General features: G+C 49.0%; 1 protein-coding gene across 1 annotated transcript; it reads right to left on the bottom strand.

Annotated features, from left to right (window-relative positions):
• Positions 1 to 1401: 1401 nt before the first annotated feature.
• On the bottom strand, positions 1402 to 22267 carry TUBGCP2 (tubulin gamma complex component 2). The gene is made up of 18 exons (XM_068196990.1): positions 22166 to 22267; positions 20983 to 21155; positions 20126 to 20254; positions 19650 to 19826; positions 16557 to 16716; positions 15964 to 16171; positions 15164 to 15363; positions 14484 to 14673; positions 13822 to 13967; positions 13062 to 13242; positions 11973 to 12153; positions 11604 to 11776; positions 10442 to 10570; positions 9876 to 9996; positions 7958 to 8101; positions 6660 to 6788; positions 5775 to 5938; positions 1402 to 1555 (listed from the first exon to the last, which is right to left on the bottom strand). Exons 2-18 carry the CDS (start codon positions 21130 to 21132, stop codon positions 1450 to 1452), a joined length of 2688 nt encoding a protein of 895 aa, XP_068053091.1. The 5' UTR covers positions 21133 to 21155; positions 22166 to 22267; the 3' UTR covers positions 1402 to 1449.
• Positions 22268 to 22874: the final 607 nt, after the last annotated feature.

Genomic DNA, 22874 nt, shown 5'->3' on the forward strand with positions numbered 1-22874 from the left:
GGGACATCAGGGAGGGAGCCCACGGGCCACTGGAGCGTGTCCGTGGGCCACTGGGGGAATCGGGGGCTGGTCCATGGGGCATCACGGGCGCCCGTGGGCCACTGGGGACTGTCCACGGGGCATTTGAGCACCTGGAGGGTCCGCGGGGCATTGGGCAGGGGCCACGGGGCATCGGGCCAGGGTCCGTGGGGAGGGGCCACGGGGCACTGGGAGCTGCCCACGGGGCACCTGGAGGGTCCGCGGGGCATTGGGCAGGGGTCACGGGGCATCAGGGAAGGTCACCAGAGGGTGTCCGTGGGACACTGGGGACTGTCCATGTCCAGGAGTGCTCTGTGGGGTATCGTGGCTGGCTGTGAGGCTCTGGGGAGGGTCCGGATCAGTGGGGGAGTGGAGGCTGCCCACAGGGCATTGGGGTGGGGGGACGGTCAAGGTGGCACTGGGGACTGTGTGTATGGCTTTGGGGGCATGAAGGTGAGGTCCCGGCCTGGTGGCACATGTCCTGCGGCTCTGCAGGGGCACCCAGGGCACTGGGGTGGCTGCACTGTCACAGGAAGCACTGGAGCTGCGACATCGGGGCAGATAAGCCGGGCACGTTTGTATTTCTGGGTGTTTCAGGCCAGGGCCGACCAGGAAATGGAAATGGACACAGGCACGTGGGTGTGAACGGATTTGGGATTAGTCATCGACGGGCTCTTAGAAGTTTGCTGTTGATTTGAAAAATGAACTCTCCATGACTTCTCGTGGGACTCAATGCTTGCTGGTGGTGCCCACCCTCTCCGGCAAGCTGGAGGAGCAGCTGTAGGCCATGGAGCACACAGAACCTGGCTCTTCCCTCCAGTGAGCTCTGGGAGGTCCCTGCAAAGGAAAAGTGCGGGAGAGGAAGGACAGGAGCACTCAGTCCTGTGGCCACAGCCCTCACACATGTCCCCAGGTTCCCACTCCTGCCTCCAAGGCCTCTGTGTCCCTGGCCTTGGTTACCCCTTGTTCCTGGGAGACATTTCTCTTCCTCCCTCCATGCACCTGCTCTCAAACTGCCTCAGGCAATATTCAGATTCCCTGGAACTCCTCTGCTGCAGGCTTGGGGTTGGAAAGGCACTAAAAGATCATCCCATGGCATGAGCAAGGATGCCTTCCACTATCTCAGCTTGCTCCAAGCCCTGTCCAACCTGGCCTTGGACACTTCCAGGGATGGAGCATCCACAATAATATGCACCCCGAGTTCTGTTAACAGACAAAATAACCCTGATTTTTTTTGTTGTTGTTGTTATTTAATTTATTTTACAACACACAAACACATCGTTGTACAACACAGTAAAAAAAACCCAACAAAAACAAAACAAAAACAACGCCAAGGAGACCCCAACACGTTACAACCATCTCAGGAGAGCGCAGGTTCCCCTGTGTCTCTGGGCAGGGTCTGTTTGCAGCTCGTGGGCGGGTGGGCTGAGGTCACTGGGCAGGCACGGCCAGGCGGGGCAGCAGCGGCGGGGCCTTCTGGCTGCGCTCGGCCGACATGTGCTCCAGGCGCTCCGTGTAGAACCCGTTGAAGTCCAACCTGAGGGACAAAACACACCTGAGGCAGGGGAGGTGTGAGCAGGAGCCTCCCCCAGGACACCCACAGCGAGCCCTGTCCCTGCACGGGATGGCTGTGCTGTGCCACGGGTGTTGGTGACACCTGCTCCGTGCCCATGCCGTGACAGCAGGCCTTTGACAGGGAAATGTATCAGGAATCCGTCCCAAATACATCGGGAAGGACCAAACGCTCACAGCTCTTCTGCAGACCACACAGGTGTCTTGTGTGGACAAGGGTTGCTCAGTGTCTGCACCTTCCCAGCCACTCCCCAGCACTGCTGAAACCCCAGAGTTCACCAGCACTGAACTCTGGCACTGACTCCCACACGAAATCCACACAGCACCACAAAATGCTGAGCTTTCCATCCCCACCATCTCCTGGCTAACACCAGGATGCTTCCCACGGATCCACAATTCACCAACACGAGGTCAGAAGATGCTCAGCCACAAGTGACACTTGGAAAAGCCTCTCCAAAGCACTCAACACCAGGGATACCACGATCTCACCTTCCCGATAATCCAGAGTGATGCCATCCAGCCCCAAGCCTGCTGTGACCTTCCCATGGCAGATCCCAAAGCACTCACAGCCTGTGCAGCTCATGCACTCGTGTGCCCTGGATCACTGAGCAGGCAGGCAGTGCAAGCCCGTGAATCACACAGAAGTTACTCTCTCCCTTTCTCAAATTAGGCTGCTCCAGTACCAACTGAATGGGCACAATATTTGAGTTTCATGTTGCTTAACAACCTCACACAAATGGCAACATATTGTTCCTTGACATTTTTTGGTGCCTACAGGAAACAGAGCCTTGGCAGATGGAATTTATCTGTTGCTCTCTCCTGGTTGAAAAGCTTTACACTGCTTTTGTCCTCGAGGACTTGTACCAGGGAAACCTGACACTGAGGTGAGAGCACTGAGCAAGTTTGGACTCAAACACAAGGCCAGGACTCATTGCTTTGAGGACCTGCTCCACTTCTGAAGCTGCTTCATTCCCAGCTCAGTGACTCGCAATTTTGCTTGGCTTCCCTTTCGGCTGTTTTTAGATTCAAGTGATCCCTGATAACCATTTCTTCAGAATTTGTGTGGTGCTTCCTCAGCACGTGGCAGTTTCTTGCTTTGTGGTTGGATTCAGTGGGGTTTGCACCACTTCACGTCCTGGTGACCTATTCTGAGATCTGTTTCCTCCAAACTGGTAAAGGAAGGATGCCTGATAACCACACTGATGCATAAGATTTCTAAGAATGTGGACTTAACTAATCCTGCTGACAAAGCCCTCTCCACTGTAGTTCTACTCCTTTTCACTCCTGGGATGTGTTGGAGTGACTGGAGACTTCCTGCAGTTGCCAGCCCTCTGCCAGCACTCCCAAGAGAATGTCTGGAGCTATGCTAGGGGAGGTTTAGGTGGATTTCAGGGAAAGGTTCTTCCCCCAGAGGGTGCTGGCACCGCCCAGGCTCCCCAGGGAATGGGCACGCCCGAGGCTGCCAGAGCTCCAGGAGCGTTTGGACACTGCTCCCAGGGTGGGATTGTTGGGGTGTCTGAGCAGGGACTGGATGCTCTTTGTTGGGTCCCTTCCAGCTCAGGGTATTTTCTGATTCTAGTCTGTGACACACCTGAGCAGGACTTGGGCACCGCAGAGGTCTGTCACCTGTGAGCTCTGAAGGAAACCCTCTGCATCTCCATCTCCTGTTGTTTGATGCCACAAATAAAATGCCTCAGTTACTCAGTACTACAAAATGAGTAAGTGATAACCAGGAGCAAATAAATGATGAGCAAGTACCAGAACTGTGAATTTTGTTATCTATCTGACATGTTGATGATCCCTGTTGGAAAGCAGTCCCATAAAAGGGTTATAAATTAGAAGAAAAGAGTGGTATGTCTTATAAACTCTTCCTTATAAACTCTCTCAAATGTCATTTCAGATGGCAACTGTCTCCATTCTGCTTCTCAGGTTCCTGTTGCCATAGAGCCCAGGCCTGGAGCCAAGAATCCCTCCAACCTGAATGGGAGCTAAATGTCACCTCTGGGCATTCATCGTGGGGCTGCCACCCTTCAAACCAGCCCTGAGCAGCCTATGGGATTGGACAGGCAGGTCCCATGGGCTGTTCACATCCAGGATGTCTAAGGAAACGGGGACATCTGGGGTGACAGGAAAGGTCCAGCAGCTCCAATGTCGTGGTGAAGACTCAAGTGGTCCCAGAGACCTGGTGGGGGGGGGACTTGATAGTGATGACAGTCCTGGTGGCATAAGGACAGGGGCATGGGAATAAAGGGAGGGCAAAGCACCCAGGCCCTCCTCTGAGCCTCTGGGTGCAGCTGAGTCACTGTCCACAGCACAAGCCATGGACAGAAGCACTGTATCATCTGCATCATCACACTTCTCCTTTCCCCTGAAGCAGGAAGTGCTGGTTGCAAAACCCAACCTCTCTGTATTTGAAGAACCAGCTGCAGAGGTTTCACAGCTCAGGAGTCACCTGCTGGCCCCAGCTGACCCCCCCAGTGGGGCTGTGACACTGATGGAGCAGCTCCTGGCTGTGGCACCCTGGGCAGGACGCACAACCAGGCTGTGGGGTGCAGCACCAGCTTGTCCCACTGTCCCAGAACCTGTGTGACATTCACACCGTGACAAGAGTAGGTAATTTGGTCTTGTGTTGGCCATGTCGCCTGTGCCCTGGGATCATGGAGTGAGTTGCCATCAAGATCTCCTGGATGGAGCACCATGAACAAGCCCCTCTGCTGGAACTTGCACTGGAGATGGCAAAATTGTTTAAAAAAGGATAAAGAAGGAGAGCTGGAGCACTGAGGAGCAGTAAATGCTCCTGCCTGGGTGATTCAACTCTTGTGGTCCCAATCCCTGAATCTAACCCGAGTTTGGATGCTCCTGTGACACCCAGCAGTGATGGCAGCCAGGGAACAGGAGAGCTTAATCCAGCCAGCCTTTCCTACAGATGGATCCTGCCTGTAACCTACAACAGCCTGAGGATGATGAACTGCCATCTCCAGGCAGATGAAGGGTGACACAAAATGTTGAGAGGCCACACCAGCCTTTCCCAAAAGGTCCTGCAGAGACTTGGCTGTCCTGGTTAGTCCTGAAAGGAACAACAACCACAGCCACACGAACAGTTTTTTGGAGAAATTCCAAGATGAGGAGAAGACCTCTGACTCTGGCCACTTCACAGATGGAGACAACCAGAGCTCCTAGGGCTGTGGAGAAGGGGTCCTCACCAACGTTCCCATTTCATGGACTCAGCCCCACCCACAGAGGCAGCTCTGGTGGCTGGAAGCTGCTCCCCTGACAGGGGATGGAAGCAGGAGAGCTCAGAACACCAAGCAGCCCTGGGGCACTGCCAGGGGCTGTGTAAACCTGGACAAGTGGCTGGACAAGAAGTTCCCAGAAGGACAATTGGAAGCACAGTCCCCTGCAGGAATACTTCACCTAAGACATGTTTGCAAAGTACCAGGAACCCTGACAGCCCTGTCAGATGCTGTCAGAAACAGCACCAGGAGGGGACAACAATCTCCTTAAAAAACATTTCCTCTCTCTCTGCTTTCAGGTGTAGTACCTCTCAACAGAGCTGTGAGGGTATCAGCCAGCCATAAAATATATCCAGTACAGATGGACAGGGAACAGAACTTCCAGGGGGTTTTTCATTGAAAAAGCAACACAGTGGTTATAAACCCAGCAGAAAAATTTCCATCTGCTCTCTTTCTCCCTCCTCTATCCTGTGTACCTGAATTTTGTGTATTTCTGAAGGAATTTTGATTTCCAAGAAGCTGCTTATTTAAATAAATGCAATATGGGAACTTAAAACAGATATTTTATGATCAAACCTTTGTGTGACTTTCTCATTTTGGAATACTTACCCTGTATTTGGAAATTGGTTTATTCATTGTCTCCACAGTGAGACAAGGAAAACTAACACTACACTTATAATATTAATGGGCAAATTTCACACAATTCAAAGGAATGTGTTTTGGGGTTTTTCTAAAGCCTTGGGTTGAAACGTAAAGCAGAATGGTCTGGGTTGGAAGGGACCTCAAAAACCATCTCATTCCAACCCCCTGCCATGAGCAGGGACACCTTCCTCTAGCCCAGGTTGCTCAGAGCTCCCAAATATACACATTTCTCAGCTATAATGAGCATTTCCTGAGCTGAATCTGGGACCCATGGGAGGGGAAGTCACAGAGAGAGAAGGCCTGGCTCACCTGTAGATGATGTTGAGCATGCTGTGCTCGCAGTCATTGGTGCTGTACACGCTCAGTTTGTCCAGCAGGTCCAGCAGATGTGTGGAGAAATTGCTGTCAAACTTGTTGATGGTGGCTTCAAAGCCAGATGTGAGGTGCAGGTTGTCAGCATGCTCTGCTAAAAGCTGCAAAGACAGAGTGGCCCCATGTGTGCTGATCTGCAGTTGCCAAGGGGCTGCAATTATTCCCTCCATTTCCTAACCAGCTCAAAAATACTGCCATCAAACTTCACAGTTGCTCAGCCTCTGAAAGAAATCTTTCAAAGTCCTTGGTAGTAAAAGCTCTGCTGTGACCAGCCTGGGAGAAACCCAGAGTAGATCCCAGCTGAGTTATCCACAAATACATGCTGCCACTGCTCATTTTCAAGCAGGAGGAAAAGCCAGTAGGCAGAAAATGTGTGTTGCCTAAGACAGGCTGTGACCTCTGGAGCTCTGTGACTGCAGTGATGATGCAGTGTGTGCCAGAGGGGCTTCCAGAGGGACAGGAGGATCTGCTAGCCACAGAGCAAATCCCCTGTGCATCTAGACAGAGAAATATGGACAAGACAGATCCTCCAGGTATGAAAGCCATGGACTGCGAAGAGCCCCGCTCACACTCTGGGAATGGTGAAGTGCTGGCATTTCAGAAAGCCTGGTTGTGGCTCTGACAGCTGAAAACACAAGTGAAAACTCAAAAACCAGTGCAGGGACCGGTGTGGGAGACAGGGTCTTCAAAGCAGACTTTGAGACCTCCAGCAGCGCTCCGCACCGCCCACAATTCCACAAAGATTGTACTTTTGGGGCCACACGTGGTCTAGAAACCAGCGAGGGCTATCTGCAAGTGGCCACCCTGGCCAGAGTGTCCCACCTTGTTGGTCAGCTTCTTCTTGGCAGCCTCCTCAGCACGCTCCTCCTCGGTGGGAGGGCCCAGCATAGTGCCGTGCTCCAGCGTGAGCCTCTCCATCTCACTGTCCAGCTTCATGCTCTGGGTGAACCTCTGGCAAGGGGACAGCGTTGGGGACAGGGTTACAGCCCGTTTCTTCCATTGTGGCACAGCATGAGGCTCAGCTCTGCCCACCCCAGCTCCCAGGAAAGCTAACTCTGAGTCTGGATTCAGCATGCTTGCCTGAGGTTGGAAAAGGGGCTGTGTATTCCATCACCATCTGTCAGAGGTGGGGCAGTTATCCCCTGTTCATTGGGCAGTTTTCTTTATCTCTTCCACAACCAATCCTCCCTCCAGGAGATCTCTGCTGTTCATGGCCAGTGAGTGTCCCTGCATGGCTGGGAAAATTCCATCATCCCATGGGGAGAGGCTCCGCCCAGGGGAGGAGCCAAGCATTCCTACCTGGATACAATCTGACTTTGGGAACACCACAGCAGCCTTTGCCCACTGCATTCCCAGAGGAGCAGCTTTCTTCCCCACTGCATTCCCAGAGGGAGCCCAGGCCCATCTCCAGCAGCCCTGGAGCTTCAGAGGAAAACTCCACCCTTGTCCAGGATCCCTGCTCCAGCAGAGCCACAGCTGGCACTGCAGGAGGGCTGAGCCACCATGGGATGGGACTGCTGCCACCACCCTGACCCACAGGCTGCCAGGGCCTGCTCTGACTCTGGCAGTGTTTGTTTTCTTTTTTTTTTTTTTTTTTTGTACTATTGCATTTGTGTTTTAATTTTCCTAGTAAAGAACTGTTATTCCTACTCCCATATCTTTGCCTGAGAGCTCCTTCATTTCAAAATTATAATAATCCAGAGGGAGGAGGTTAACATTTTCCATTTCAGGAGATGCTCCTGCCTTCCTCAGCAGACACCTGTCTTTTCAAACCAAGACAATGCTGGTACATAGATCTCCCTAAACCCACTGGAAAGTGGGTTTTAGAAAAGCTGTGGGCTCATTGATGCTGGCTGGAAAGTGCCCATCACCTCACCCTCAAGAGAGGCCTCTACAGAGCACTACAACTTACACCTCAAGAGAGGGAATTTGGTCCATATGAACCTGAGATCAACATGGAAAAATGAGGATTTTGCGGAGTAAGAAGCCACAGAAACCTCTTGGGAGAGGGTGTGAGCTGCCAAGCCCTAAAGCTGCCGACAGAGGGAACAAGACAAGTCCACGTGGGGGTGGCAGAGGGACTGGCAGGGCTGGCAGTGGCACGGGGAGGCTGTACACACCTGCATGCAGTTGGTGAACATGACACACACAGACATCAGCTTGGAGAAGATCTTGAGCAGCTCCGGGTTGGTGAGCATGCAGTCCTTCAGGCAGTTGTCCAGGAAGCTCGTGTGGTGGCTCAGGACATCGTCAATGTTGGATGCCTGTGACAGGACAGCCCAACAGTGACAAACCAGCCCAGGGCTACTGTGCTGCTCTGCCCCAAAGCTCCAGCCCAGCACCCTGCCTCTGACAGGGACCTCTCAGAGTGAGGAACTCCTCGTGGAGCTCCCAGAAAGATCCCGAGATGGAGACTGCATCTGCATTGCTGCCTTCAACAGCCCCTCACAGGCTTTAAACCTTTGATTTGTCACATCACCTCCCCACAAATGATGCTTGCTTTGATCACCCAAGCCCTCCCCTGGAAAGGATGGAGTTATCTGCTTTATGAACTTGCATTTCCTTTGTTTTTAAATCTGCTTGTCAAGGCCATTCCCACCTTCACAACCTCAGTAAAGTCAGTGAAAACGAGGAAAAGAGAAAAACAAATCAAAGAATCTTAAATGTCAATAAACTTATCATTAAAACATCCAGGCTGTTGAGAAATATGCTTTAGGAGCCAATATAAATCCACATTCTCGCTTCTAGCACCTAAGTTTGGAAGCCTTTTCCAAGATCTCAGCTCAAATCCTGTGTTTAATTCTAAGCTTTAGTTTACAAGCCCAAAGTTCTGAGAATTCACTGCATTTTGGACTCCAACACCACATCCCTTTAAGCTACTGCAGAACAGGGATAAATGCATCTTTCTAATACAATGAAGATGATGATGAAGTTGTGTTGAAGAAAACAGTGATGTTGTGAAGATGAAGATCCCAGCTACAATTTTAGGAAGAGAGCACCTTATCTTCAAGTGAAAATGCACAAGAGAGAAGTGTGACAAATGAAATGCACCATAAAGCACTACATGAGACCAGTGAGGATCATCCTTTTCCCCCCTAAAGTACAAATGAAAGGACAAAACAGGGACAGGATAACTTCAACAATCACCTCCATGCAAGTAAAGTAAACTGAGTGATATATTTGCAAACCTAAACTTGCAACAAAATTAAGAAGTAAGTACAATTCCCAGATTATCCAAGAGCTCGACATATGAACCCTTCTCATTCAGAAGTTCTTGCCAAGAACATGCAGAGACACTCTGCTGAACCTCATCCCTCCTGTGAATTCTCCAGAAAAAAAACACGACAGGGCATCAAAAAATGTTGGTTAGCTGACCCCAAAAAACTCCTCAGGGCACAGTAAGAAGTAAGGCAGGATAAGATGATGCTGAAGATACACAGACAGCTGCCAAGAGAGCTGATTGAAGGGGTTTGGTATCTCAGAGGAATGTTTTTCAGGGTGTAAGAGGAAAAAATGCACAACCCAGAAGTGTCTGATCATAGGGTGACTACCAGAGGGAATAATAATAATAATAATAATAATAATAATAATAATAATAGTAATGGCCTTTTAAAAAACAAACATTCCCTGCATGCCAGTCCTTGGCAGTTTAATGGAAGGGAAAACACAGGCTCTACTTCTAGGAGCACTGTAACTCAGCCAAGGAATCAGCTGGAGATGCCTGGACCTGTTTATGATCTTTGCATCCACCTTCCTTTCCCACAGCTCTCTTTCTCCTGTGTATGGGAATGTTGAGCAGAACCTGCCTTTACATAACAGGGAGCAGAGTGTGAGCTGGGCACAGACAGGGGGATGCAGCACAGGAAAGGGATGTATGACTAATCAAGCAGAAAGGTGGTGCAGAACAGCAGCACTCTGCAATGTGGCAGGAACAGCAGCTCCCAGATATTTAAAAGCCTCCAACAAAATCAACAGACAGCTGCAGCTACTGGAATTAGGCACTACATTTGTTAAGGCTTCCATTCCAACTTCACTCACCAGCTTCAGGTTCTTCTCCAGAATGTGCCATGTTGGCTCCATCACTTCAAACATCATGTAATACTGGATATTCTGCACAAAATTCAGCATCCGCTGCCGCAGTGTGAAAGCACCAGCAAACCTAGGGGAGAAATCACACCCACACAGCTCAGAGCTAGCAAATGCCACGGAGAACTATCACCAGGCTTGCACAGCCAAGCAGAGAGCTAAATATTTCTGTCCTAGCAAATGCCTTGTCTGCAGTGTGAGAGGGATTATAGTCACTGTAAACCATCTCTGATTATTCTCCATGGCTTTCCCTCAATTAGTAGAGTCAGAATTTTGAACCCGTCATAGGCTTTAAATATGTGGTCATATAGAACTAAAATTTTGATATGAAATATTAAAGCAACTTTACAAACAACTATTGAGTGAAACCTAAAATGCTACAAATTGACATCTCTGAGCCTGTAAGACATTTGTAAGGATCTTCTTCACCTCAGTATTGTCTGAGCTATGTCATGAGGTATCTTATTAGCAAGAAGGAGACTCAAAACTGAAAACAAACTAACAAAAAAAGGCTGTACCACTTAGCTGAATGCAGGGAGAATTGCTTGGCTGTCTTATTGCTGATCCAAACATTGCACAGCTGCCTTTCCACGTGCTTGCAGTAGAACATGTGTCTGAAAAGCATCTGGTACCTTGTCAGTGCTTTCCTGGAAAGAAAGGAGAAGTTCATCCAGATAAAGGCCTGCTCTGATTGACAGACCAAGCTGTGAAGGCTGAGGCTGTTCAGAGGTAAAGAGACTTTACACAATATGCTGCTCACGCCTCCAGACGCGCGCAGATCTGCGCTGAACCGAAGCAAGAGAGTCACATTTGCAACCACCCCAAAGAATTCCTCTCCAAGGAGACCCTCCTCCATATTTCCTGTCCGTGGGTACATCACCAGCCTCCCTAATTCCCTCGAGCTCCACGCAGGGGTCACTCACACAGGCTGGGAGGGAGGGTTCAGACACTGTGGTCACCACACTAAGGTTGAGATGGCCACCCAAGAATTTGCCAGGATTTTAGAATTCACCCAAGAATTTAGCCAGTTTTCAAAAAAAGGGGAGGAAAAGCTGTAACCAAGTTCCAGGCAGCATTACCCCACCAGCAATGCACTGTCACAAGCAGATGGGGCTGCTTATTTATAGCTCTGGGACTGGATTCAGGTCTGTGCTCAGACACTTCGGCGTAGGTGTCTGCAGAGCTCCAGTCGATACAGTTCAGGAAACCTTACCAAATCCTATTTTCACTTCCATAGCTACCACCAGAGCTAACACACTCTGTTGGGAAGGAAGAGACAAAATTCCAAAAGCATCGCGTCGTTAGGAAAGTCTCACCGATTCAATGGAATTTTTAGAGGGGAAATTAAGGGAGGAGTTAATTGCTGGCATTCAGCAATTTGAAATCTGCCATTCTGTTCACTCAGTGCTGCTTGTCCCATTTGCTTGTGGCTCACATCAGTGTTTCTTCAGGGAAACAAGAAGCAAATTCCTGCAGAAAAATGAACCATTCGGTCCCTCAGAACTCAGTTAAATGCAGAATAGCCTGTTAGAGTAGCAACAGCCTGAACTCTTTGAGTCTGCAACCAGAGATACCAGTGTTTTCTTCTGCTCTCCAGGTTTGAGGAATGTTTGATTCTTGCATGGAAAGCCTCTTGTGAGAGTACTTGCCTGTTTTTCCCTCAGTGGACTGACACCTTACCTGTTTATGATGAGGGACAGAGGCCACTTCACAATGTAGTCGAAGGAAAAGGCCTCCAGGCCACTGAGGGTGAGCTCCGTGGGCTCTGCGCTGATGATGGCCTTCTCCTGCTTTGTTTCTATGGCCAACACCCTCAGGAGCTGCGTGATGAGGTCATGGGGCATCAAGTCAATCTGTAAGGGAAGAGCAGGAAAAAAAATGAAGCCACAGGACACCCACAGCTGCTGTGGAACAACATCAAGGTGCCCAAGGTCAGAGTCACTCTCCAGTCGTCACACCAACTTGGAAGCAGCAGGTTCTCACAGGCACACAGATCTCCCAGGCCTTCTGCTCAAAGTCAATTCCTCTTCTGCTTCCACCCATTCTCACCTTTAAATCATCCTTGAAGGGATCGGTGTTGGCTGTGCTCATTCTCAGGGCTAATTCCAGCAGAGCCTCCAGCCTCGTTGTTATGATGTCATCTACAGGCTTCTTCAGTTCCTCCTCTGTCAGATCCATGAAGTGAACAAAAAAGTCCCCTTGATCCATCAGGAAATAGTGTTTTATAGATCTGCTCAAGAAAATGAAGGGACAATTGATGACTTTTCTTAAAGCCTAGGTTAATCCATACCAAACCTAAGGGAACAAGTGCAATCAATTCAACCAGCCTGTGGGGTTTCATCACAAAATGTTTCTCTTTCTGGAGAGCACACAGCCATAAATAACCAGTTTGGAGACTAGTCTTTTATGGATCCTACCCCCTCAGTCAGGACACTTCTGTGCAGTCAGATCAGGGCTGCTGCTGTTCTTTTTTTTGCCTAGAAAAATGAAAAAAAAACCCAAACTAGGTGTGATGAGTGCAGGCTCCTACTGCTGTCCTGAACAACAGATCTCCTCCAGCTGAGGGGCAGCTGCCAATTCTGAGCAGAATCCTGCACTCCTCTCAATGAACAAATATCTGTGCTGATTTTTAAAATCCAGCAGACTTCTGCTGTAACAGGACACATAAACTTTGATTTTCATGTGGCACCAGGGAGAGTTACCTGTGAAGGGCATGGATCTTGGAAGTAGGTCTGAGGTGAGCCTGAGGATTAACCAAGTGCCTGGCCAGTGATCACTCATGATCACTGCAGGCTTTGGAGCAAAAATAGGAGCACAGCCAAAACACAGCGTGGCTCCAGACTCCTGATCTGACTGGGCTAGACAAAGCCCTGACACAGTTTTGGCAACAGCCTTCCAAGGAAATTGGACCAGAGACCCCCAGACATCTTTCACACTCAACATTTCTATCATTTTAGACTTTTTTTTTCCCTCTTCAGGGAAAAAAAAAATCTACTCTTATTTTTTAGGTCAACCTTTCTAAATGGAAAAAGAGAGAACACCTTGGTAATATCCCAAGAGAACAGAGCTAACTTCAAAAATATATGTCCCTTAGCAGAACCAATCTATTTTTCATGCATTTAGTAAAATAAATCCAACCTTAGGTGAGCCACCAGCTCTTTCTCCTCCATCAGGAAGTCCAGAAGAACTTTGCTGGCATAGTTATATGCTTTTTCTATTTGTTCCACATAGGCTCTCTCCTTTAAAGTGTAGATGACCTCTTTGGCCACAGGGCAGGTGACATCTCGCCCACATTCCCGCACAACATTTAAATATTTCCCTGAAATTAAAAAGAAAGAATGTCCCATACTCATACCTGCTGTACAGTCAACAAGGAAATTTCCACACCATCCCCTTCAAGAGGAAGAATGCTGAAAAATGCTTACACTACATTGTGCTAAAAGTTGGAAAGGATTTTCAAGAGATGCCACGGAATTTTAAAACAGGCACCTGGTACCACATTTAAGGAGATTTAGAAATGGTTTTGTTTCCCAGTGGTGACAAAACATCTCTGCAGGTGGCCTGAAACTCTTTTTTTGAAGTCACTTTTGGAGGGCATTGTACAAGGCTAAGAAGTTGAATGCCTAAATTAACACTCAGATAGTCAAACCTCAGCTGCCCAGCTCCATCCAGCTAGAAAACCTACCCACAAAAAAGCAGTGGGACAGACAGCTCCCCTTGCTGCTGGGCTCCTGTGTTGTTTCATTTATAGGGTTTGGGATTCTTTTTCAATCTGACTCTTCTATTGCTCTCAATTCAACTGGACAACCCCATAAAGTGGCAAGGCACAGTGACATTTCCTTTCTCTTTACTCAAGACCAGCTTGTCTCAAGGTCCATCTCACAGCAGAAGCACATACCTGTGCTTAGGATTTTGTCAGCCATTTTCTGCAAGAAGGAGGGAATCTGCTGTTGAACAACAGTGTATCTCTGATCCCAGTACTTGTCATTATAGTCCTCCTGAATCTTCTCCTTCTGCAGCTCATGCTCCTCCACCATGAACTCACTGAACAGTTAAAGCAGATGTTTAGGGGCAGGAAGTGGTACAATGAGGATTTTTTTTTTGACCTGCAAACTGGTAAAGTGATCTATCAGAAATAAGGGACACATCCAACCAAGAACTGAAACTTGTCTGTGAAGCAAGAGGAAAAGCACTGTGCAGTGTCTCTGATGATCTGCAATGAGAAACAGAATTTTACAGGGTCCATAAACTAAGGCTAAACATTATCTGTTTGTCAGTGCAGGGGTGAGGAAACAGGCCTTTGACCACCTTCTCACCAGCAGAAAGGCATTAATTTCAGATATTTTACCTTCAGCTTTGCCCCCACCTTAGGATTCTGAAAATGTGGGAAACAGAAATGCTGCATAAACTATCAAATACAGCAAAATGCTTCAAGTGACTCTACAAAAGCCAAAAAACTTCCAAGAGAGTTGTTTCAGGCCCCCAGGCAACTCAGACTAGACAAAGCAGATCAGTATTTCTGAAGTTTTGCATTTCATTTCATTTTTTGCTGTTCTTTACCTGTATGGATCATTAATGATGCCTCTATATATCCACTTTTCCAGGATTTCAAAGTAAGGCACGCTGGCTGCCTTGGTTAAATACAGGCACAACTCCTGGGCCTGGCTGTCCCCTGTGTAGTTGAAAGTCTTGTCATGGAGCAAGCTCAGGGTTGATCCTCCCATACACTCACCCTTATCCACAGAAGTAGCTAGAATTAAAAAAACAAACAAACAACCACACAAAAAACAACAATATAAGACACTTACATCCTGGAAAGTCCCAAAACAAAACCCTAAATTGTCCCCAGATTGGACATGGCCCCCTGAGCTGCCTGTGTAGCTGTAAGCAAGGGGCTGGACTAGGAACTTCCAGGGATTATACCCACACAGAGCTGGAGAGGAGTCTGGAAAGGAGCTGAGGAGAGGCAGCAGTGGTGGTTACAGCTGATGGGAAGGGCAAGGGCTGTGAAGGCAAAAGGCACTGAGGTGCCTCCTGACAGCTCCAAAGGCACATTCAGCCCTAGAACCTGAATGCTCTTCTCCAGAAGAAGTGCAGTGCCCTGACAAGTACAATTCCCCTGGGCTTTCTTCTTTAGTAAAGCAGAAAATCAAAATTATGAGACATGCCCTGCCTACTTGGCTACCCTGCACAGTTCTCACAAGCTGCCCACATGTAAGGAATGTATTTTGGAAATTTACCCAGTGAAGCCAGAATCTCCAGGGTCCTCATTGTGGGCTGGATGTAAAACCACAGCTTCTGCAGTGACAGGAGGCCCTGCCTCTGAAGATGCTCCAGCTGGGTAATTAATATCATGTATTCCTTGATTAGAGTCCGCATGGCCGCAGCCAGAGCATGATTTACCTGTCCATACTCAAAGGAAGACTTCTCCTCTATAAACCTGTAAAAAGCAAAATGAAAACTCTTTCAGGCAATGCAACTTGTATAATTTTCAAGAACTTCTGCCTTCAGGACACTGTGCAGGCACACCAGTAGATCCCATGCTGGGAAGCACACCAGTCCCTCTCCCTTATTTCCCATCCCACACTTCTTGGAAGGGAAAGCTGTGGGAAGATGTTTCCTCTCCAGCCACAAGAGAACCAGAACCATTTGTAAAAGCACTGTGTAGAAAGTGAGAACCAGCACACAAAGCTTCTCTCAGTCCTGGATACCCAGAGGGGAGTAAAAAGCAGGAAAAGGGAGAATTTCATAGCAGAGTGGGAAGAGAAGCCAGAACAGGCAGATATATCCTAACTGGATTTTACCTGAAGTTACCAAGGCCAAGACTGGAAAGAACAAAGCTGTGTGAATGAAAAAGTGAACTGGCAGCACAGAGGAAAAACACAGCAAAGGAAATGTAGCTAAAACTCACCCAAATAAATTGTCACTCATTTTATACCCCCCCTAGCTTAAATTAAGCATGGAAGTTAACACCTGCACAATGGCAGACTCTCTATTCTCACAGGAGAGCCTCCTCCCCTGACAAAAACCAGCTCAATACCTGGTGACAGCAGAGTAACTGGCTGCCACAGGAAGAATCCTGGTCACCAACTCCTTGACGGACAAGTCCAGGTTTGGATCGAGTGAGAAGGCTCTGTTCTGCCTGCCCACGAGGGCCTGTGCTGTGATGTACCTTCCATCCACGCCAATCAGCACGTACAGCAAGTCCTCCACAATCATGGATTCCTGGGAGGCCAGTGGCAAAGTGCCTGTTTCCAAAGAGGAGACAAAAAAAGGACACAATGTGCCATCATCAACCTGTTTCAGTCTCGTGCCTTGCTTTCCTGAAGAACAGAATCCTTTGCTCATTTCTACCCAAATCCAGCAGGCAGGATCAGATATCCAACACCTGTGGCCAAGAGAACACCAGCCACAGCTCCTGCTGCTGATCCTGCCACCCAAAAGTGCCCAGTTACTTCCAACACCAACAACTTCCCCAACCTCCTAGCCACCAAAATATTCAAATACCCAGAAAACAGCACAAAGAAGAAAGTGCCAAGAGCCAAGTTTTGCTGAGTGTGAACATCTGAACAGCATTTCTGAATGAGAACAAAACAGTACAAATTAATGCAACTTTCCCTGTGTTTCACATACCTATTGGTACTGTTGTGTCAGTGCTTAGACTGGTGCCAATTAAGAAATCCCCAATAAGTGCAGGTCTCTCATACACCCAGGATGGAAATACTGGAATGGGCTGACCAGAATTCTTCTTGTTCTGCTTATCCCGAAGGATTTTTCGTGTAAGCTCAAGAGGCTGTTGGAAAAAGAGAAAGAGGCAAAGAAAGGAAAAAAACAGGAGACTTTCAGAAGTCCAAGAAATGTTTAATTTCAAGGAGAAAATGACTGCAAACCAATTGATGGACTTGAGAACAGAAAGCAAAATAGCTGGTATTTCAGTAGCATGGAGTAGGGTTTAATTTCCCAGTGCCACCTAGTCTATTTTCCCCACTGCTGCAAAAAATGCCTATTTTTATACACTTGACCTTTTTTTGTGGGGGTACATCAAATAATGCCTTTCTGCATCTGTCCACACTGGCCTGGGTGCTGGGGCACAGCCAGGGAAGCAGAATGGGGACATGCACAACCAGCAGGCAGTGGTTGCTGGTTTGGAGAGAGCACCACATGAAAGCAGCAAACTCCTTCCAGAAGCACCAGCATCCTCTTCCAGGGGCACTGAACACCTCTGAACTCAATGCCAAATGCAACCCAGACAAATCCACCCACAGAGAGCTGGAAAATGATGGAGATTTTTGCTCCGAGTGGGAGTTGGCGAAGGAAGTGAGCTCTCGGAGACTGAAAGACTTTCCACCCCCAGCTCTGACACTAAAATAAATGGAGTGCAAGATCAATCATCAGCTGGGGAAGCTTGTGAGATGCACAACCTACGTGAACATTTGGAGCCCCAATGCACAAAGACAGGGCTGATGAAGGCCATTTCTGAAACTCCACAGATGTGTGTGTGAAAAGGGATATGCACAAGCTCATTTTACTTTCTTATTTACATCATGTGTGGGTGATCTGCTGAAAGGACCTCGATTTCCTCTGCTCCCCTAACAGAACTGGGACTTTCATGCAGAGAAATAGGAAGCATCAAGCAAGCTGCCAGCAGTTCAAAGGATGGCTAAACCCCACATGAAACTGCAAACCTCAGTTGGTTGTATGAACATGTTCTGCTAGGGAGAAGGGCAGCCACCAGTAGGTCTTCCCAAAAGGCAGGCAGGAAAAATTTCTTCACTGACAGAGTGGTTAATCATTGGAACAAGCTCCCCAGGGAAATGGTGGTGTCACCACCTCTAGAAGTGTTCAAAACATGAGCACAAATGGCAGCTGGGGACATGGTTTAGTGGGCATGGTGATATTCAATCCAGGGCTGGACTTGATGACCCTCTGATTTTATTCTATAACAACAGGCACCGTATGTGTTCTATATGTTTATTCTGTGTTTATTCTACAACAAGGGCACTTCTGTTGCAGCTCAACCAGCTCTAGTGTGACTTTGTTAACTGGCAGAGGCCAAAAATCAACATTTTGGCTGTAAAGGACACAATCACCTGAAAGCGAACATTTAACTTTGCCCACCTCCATGAATCCTGGACCAAAACTGGTCCAAGCAGTAACTCCAACCCCTGCATGATCTCTCTGTCAGTGCCAAGCAATCCCAGGGCAGATGGCACAGCACTTGTGGCACTGGTGACAAAGCACATGTCTCAGAGGCATGAATCACCTTCTCTCTGCAACTCAAAATCTAGGTCACTGTCACTGCAGGCTTCAACAGCAGCCTGGAGAAAACTCCCAGGGCTGAGAACATGGCCCTCAGGTGGCACCCCAACACCCCTGGCACAGGGTGCCACTTTGCCACTGTCATGCTTAGGAACCAGCTGACATCTTGAGCAATGGCAGTGCCAACATCCACGGAGGGGGACGAAGGGCTCGTCTCTGAGCTCCAAAAACACCTCCAGCTCCATCTGTGACCCTCACAGACAGAAGATCTGGGTCACAGGCTGAGCAGACCTAACACCTCCAAGGAATGTCCTCCTGTCCCAGCCCTTACTGACTCAACAGGCCTGAGCACCAGCCCATCAGGGCGTTTTAACGCAGCTGCAGCTCTTTAAGTCTGAAGAGACTGCAAATGGAGCAGCAGGGAAGCACAAATCCTGGCTTGTGATGGCATTTCAATCCCTCTGGCTGTGATCTGCACATCCCAGAGAACGGCACTTCCAGGTCTTTCCTCTTTTAGCAAGTTCACACATAAATCCTGGTAAGAAGATCAATTATCTCACTGGAAATTCATCTTCCCTTCATGATCTAAATCACCCACTTGACTCAGACTGTCTGTGAAGGATCTGGGTGAGTCAGGCCCAGTGTCTGTGCAGTATTTCAGAGGATGTGGGACAAGGCTGGTCTCAACACTGCTGACAGGGTGAGGGGTTGGACCCTTCGTTTAGGATTTGAGTTCTCCTCCACCATCACACTCATGTAGAGCCCTTCAAGCCCGGACACCCAAAGCATGGGAGGTCCATCCCTCTTGACATCGAGGGGCTGAAGTGATCTGAGGCTCGTCCCCTGTTAGATTTTGCTGACCAGACATGAGAAGGCACTGTGGACCTCTGAGCATCTTTTCCCCTTTCCCCTCTGTCCAAAGAATTTTCCACACACTGTTGCCCCTCTGCCTTCTGCAGCCAAAATATCCTTATCTTGACCCATGAGTTTTTCACCATGTTTTTTTCTCTCCTTGTCCTGTTTGTCAGGTCGAGCCACCTCAATACAATATTTGTATTTTATACAAATAATGACAGGAAACAGAATTTGGGATTTAAGTAATAAATGGCCCTTTTGCACTCTGACCTCACAACCTACTGCTGCTAATGAAATGTTTAACTGTTTGCTAAGCCTGTGTCTCCAGCTGGTTTTCCTCTTCCTTTCTGTCTTTTCCATGATTTCCAGGTTGCTCCAAGCCCTGACCTTGGACACTTCCAGGGATGGAACAGCCACAGCTGCTCTGGGCAGCCTGTGCCAGGTTCCTCACAGGGAAGAATTTAACCTTGAATAGCCTCAAAGAATGTAACCTTAACTGACTGGAATAGAAAAAGGCCACTTTTACTAAGAACAGCATCAAGATTTAATATTGTCTGACTACCAAAAGGGAGGATTTTGTGCTCAGGGCTTGGGAAAGAAGGGCTTTGGTACCTGCTGTGCACTGGAGTTAGCCGTGACGCTGCCCAGCTGCTTGCGCAGCTCCTCCAGCTCCTGCAGAGACATCTTGGAAGTGGATGAGGGGATGGAAAAATTCGTGCTGCTGCTGGTGGCTGCATTTGCTGCGAGTTCTGCCCTTTCTTTAGCATTTTGTTGCAGGTAGTGGAGTGTCTGTACATAGACAAACAAAGATAATGTTTTTGTGAATGCTGAGCAGTACAATCTAAAGCAAGAAACACATGACCATACCCTGGCTGTGCTGAATCTAACCACAGATCTCTCTGTCCCAGTTTTCCATGTCTTAGTGAATTATATCAAGAGGAGCACAACTCTCAGCGGGGCTTTAATAACTCAGTGAAAGCTAGAACTGGTTATTTGTTGATTTCTACAGATTTCACTGAACTTTAATTCAAGCTGTGCTTGAAATCATTGCATTGTTGCTACTCTTTAACATCCAGTTCTAAACCAACCTCTTTGTCTTCGGTGAGTTTGGACAGTAGGTAAACTAAAGAATCCAGATGTCTTGTGTTTTTAGACTTCAGCTCATCGTACTTCTTTAGAAAATCTTCAGGAGTTCGAGAAAACTCGGCTATTTTCACCTGTAAAACACCATGTTAGTATTACAAGGAGTTACTATTAAAATGAAATGGAATTAGAGCAAACACGCAGCTCAGGCTACAAAGATGCCAAGTTTCAGACAGAGTTAGAGACTTCCTAGCACTTAGATCTTGACTGGTGGATTGCTTTTAAAAAGGAGAACAAAAAGCAACCTTTTAGCCATAAAAGCTATGTAAGTTATATAGCTATAAAAGCGTATGAGTCTGGTCATGAGCATCAGGCTTTAATCGCTAATATTTGGGTGATATTCAGAAGAAAAAAGTCACATGTTAGTCATATAATTGCAATTTATACCATTTTCATTTCATCGTGTAATCAAGGAAAGGTTTGGGTGGGAAGGGAAGCTCAAGGTGATCTTGTTCCACCCCATACTACAGGCAGGGACACCTTCCACTATCCCAGGCTGCTCCAAGCCCTGTCCAACCTGGCCTTGGACACTTCCAAGGATCTAGGGACACAGCTTCCCTGGGCGCCCTCCCAGAGAACAACTCCTTCCCAACATCCCACAAAACAACCTCCTTCTCTGAACTTTCCCACACCCCAGTCCTAACAGTCCTCTCCTCCCTCAAGCATTCCACCTCTTCCCACCCACACCTCCCGCTTCACACCCGGAACCGCCACCCCAGATCGGACCAGAGATCTTGTTCCCCTTTTCCCTTGATGGACACCAACAGGACGAGCTGTCATCCCCAGGAGAGCGGGGCAGGACCTTGGCACTGTGGGCAGAGACGTTGGTGGTGACGTAGGGCGTGCGGTTCTTCTGCAGCAGCTCGATGTAGACCTCGGCGCCCTCCCCGCCGTGCACCCGCAGCAGGCTCAGCAGCTCGTTCACGTCGTGGTGGATGCGGAACTCGCTCATGCTCCCGCCTCGGGCCACCAGCCCTGGGGACACGGCAACCAGGGCTTATCCCACTGCTCCCGGCGAAAGCAGCCCCGCCAGGGAGATGCTTCTGGAATGTGGAGATGTTTGGCTGGGACAAAGGAGGAGGAAGCAAATCAAGTAGGGATACTCCTTGTATGGTTTGGGTTGGAAGGGACCCCAAAGCCCATCTCATTCTGGTGCCTCAGGTTTTTGCTTTTATATTTTTCAGATTCTGAGCTGCTTTAGTGTGTGGGTCTGAGCTTCACATTATGGGATGGTGAGCTCTCTTCACAGAACAGGGAGACAAAACAATTCCTTCTCCAGCTGGGGACCAAGGACAAATGATCCAGATCTCAGCCCCAAGAGCACAAACAACGTGGGCTGAAGAGAGGAAAACAAGGATGGGACTGCATGGGCTGGAGCTGGAATTGGACAATGAACTCCAATATGGAAATGGAGCAGAACTGATCAAAGTGAGAGCCCCCGTGAGCGGCCGTGCATTTTGGGACCATTTTGGTCCATCCTGGGTGCAGCCCTGGCTGGGCTCTTGTGCTGCCCAAGGTGGATCCACTGAGGAGATCCTTTTAATAAATCCCTGCTTTATTCTTTAGCTCTGTCCAGTCTCTGTTCTAGGTCAGCCTTCTCAAGGCATCAGTGCCACCCCTGCCATGGCAGGGACACCTTCCACTGTCCCAGGCCGCTCCCAGCCCCATCCAGCCTGGCCTGGGGCACTTCCAGGGATCCAGGGGCAGCCACAGCTGCTCTGGGCTGCTGCAGCTGGGACAGCTCCAGCCAGGAAGTCTAAGCCTGGGGGAGAATCTTAAGTTGGGGTTGGCCAGCAGAGGACTTTTTCATTTGGAAGGGATGCTGGAAGCACTGCTTGGTGTCCTGGCAAGTTGACCCCACTGCTGCTTCTGAAATCACCACAAAGCAGTCTTCCCCAAGTTTAGGGGTCCTCCTATTCCACTGCCCACTTTACTAACTTCACTCAAACCCTGCAGAATACCTAAGTAACAACTTTAATACTGACACAGAACCCTGAGACGAGCTCAGCAGGTCAGAACCTGGTGCTAAAACCACCCAGGATGTGGGATCAATCCTGGAATGGGCCATTCACTTATGAGCTGGACTTGATGATCCTTGTGGGTCCCTTCCAACTCAGAATATCCTGTGATTCTGTCAACCAGGAGTAAGACCCTGAGTCAGGAACCATGGAGATAAATAAGGAGCTTCGTGTGACACCCTGCAGAGATTGTATCAAGCAGACACAATCCAGATCCACGTATCAAGCACAAGGACACGTTTTTGTTTTGCCAAGATCATGGAATCACTTAGGCTGGAAGGGATCCCTGCAAGCCCTGGTCCAACTCTCCACTCAAAACTGACTCAAGTTAGAACAGGCTGGCGCAGCCCAAGCTTAAATCTCTTTAAAGGCCCAGCCTCCCCACCGCCTGCGGCCGTGATCCCGCTGGGATTCCCCGCGGGCTGCCGAAGTGCCGGGGCTGTAGGGAATGAGGAGAAGCTGCGGGCGCGGGGCTGGACAGAGGAGGGCCCTGCCGGGGGCTCCGCACCCGGGCAACCGCGGGGGATTGGGATCGGGATCGGGATCGGGATCGGGATCGGGATCGGGATCGGGATCGGGATCGCCATCGCCATCGCGGCAGGGCCCGCCGGGCCCGGGCAGCGCCTCAGCCGCGTCCTGCTGCGCCGCGCCGCGCCCCACCCTCCGTGCCCTGCTC

Source organism: Anomalospiza imberbis, chromosome 8 (genome assembly GCF_031753505.1).
Source record: "Anomalospiza imberbis isolate Cuckoo-Finch-1a 21T00152 chromosome 8, ASM3175350v1, whole genome shotgun sequence".
In the NCBI taxonomy this organism is placed as follows: Eukaryota; Metazoa; Chordata; class Aves; order Passeriformes; family Viduidae; genus Anomalospiza; species Anomalospiza imberbis.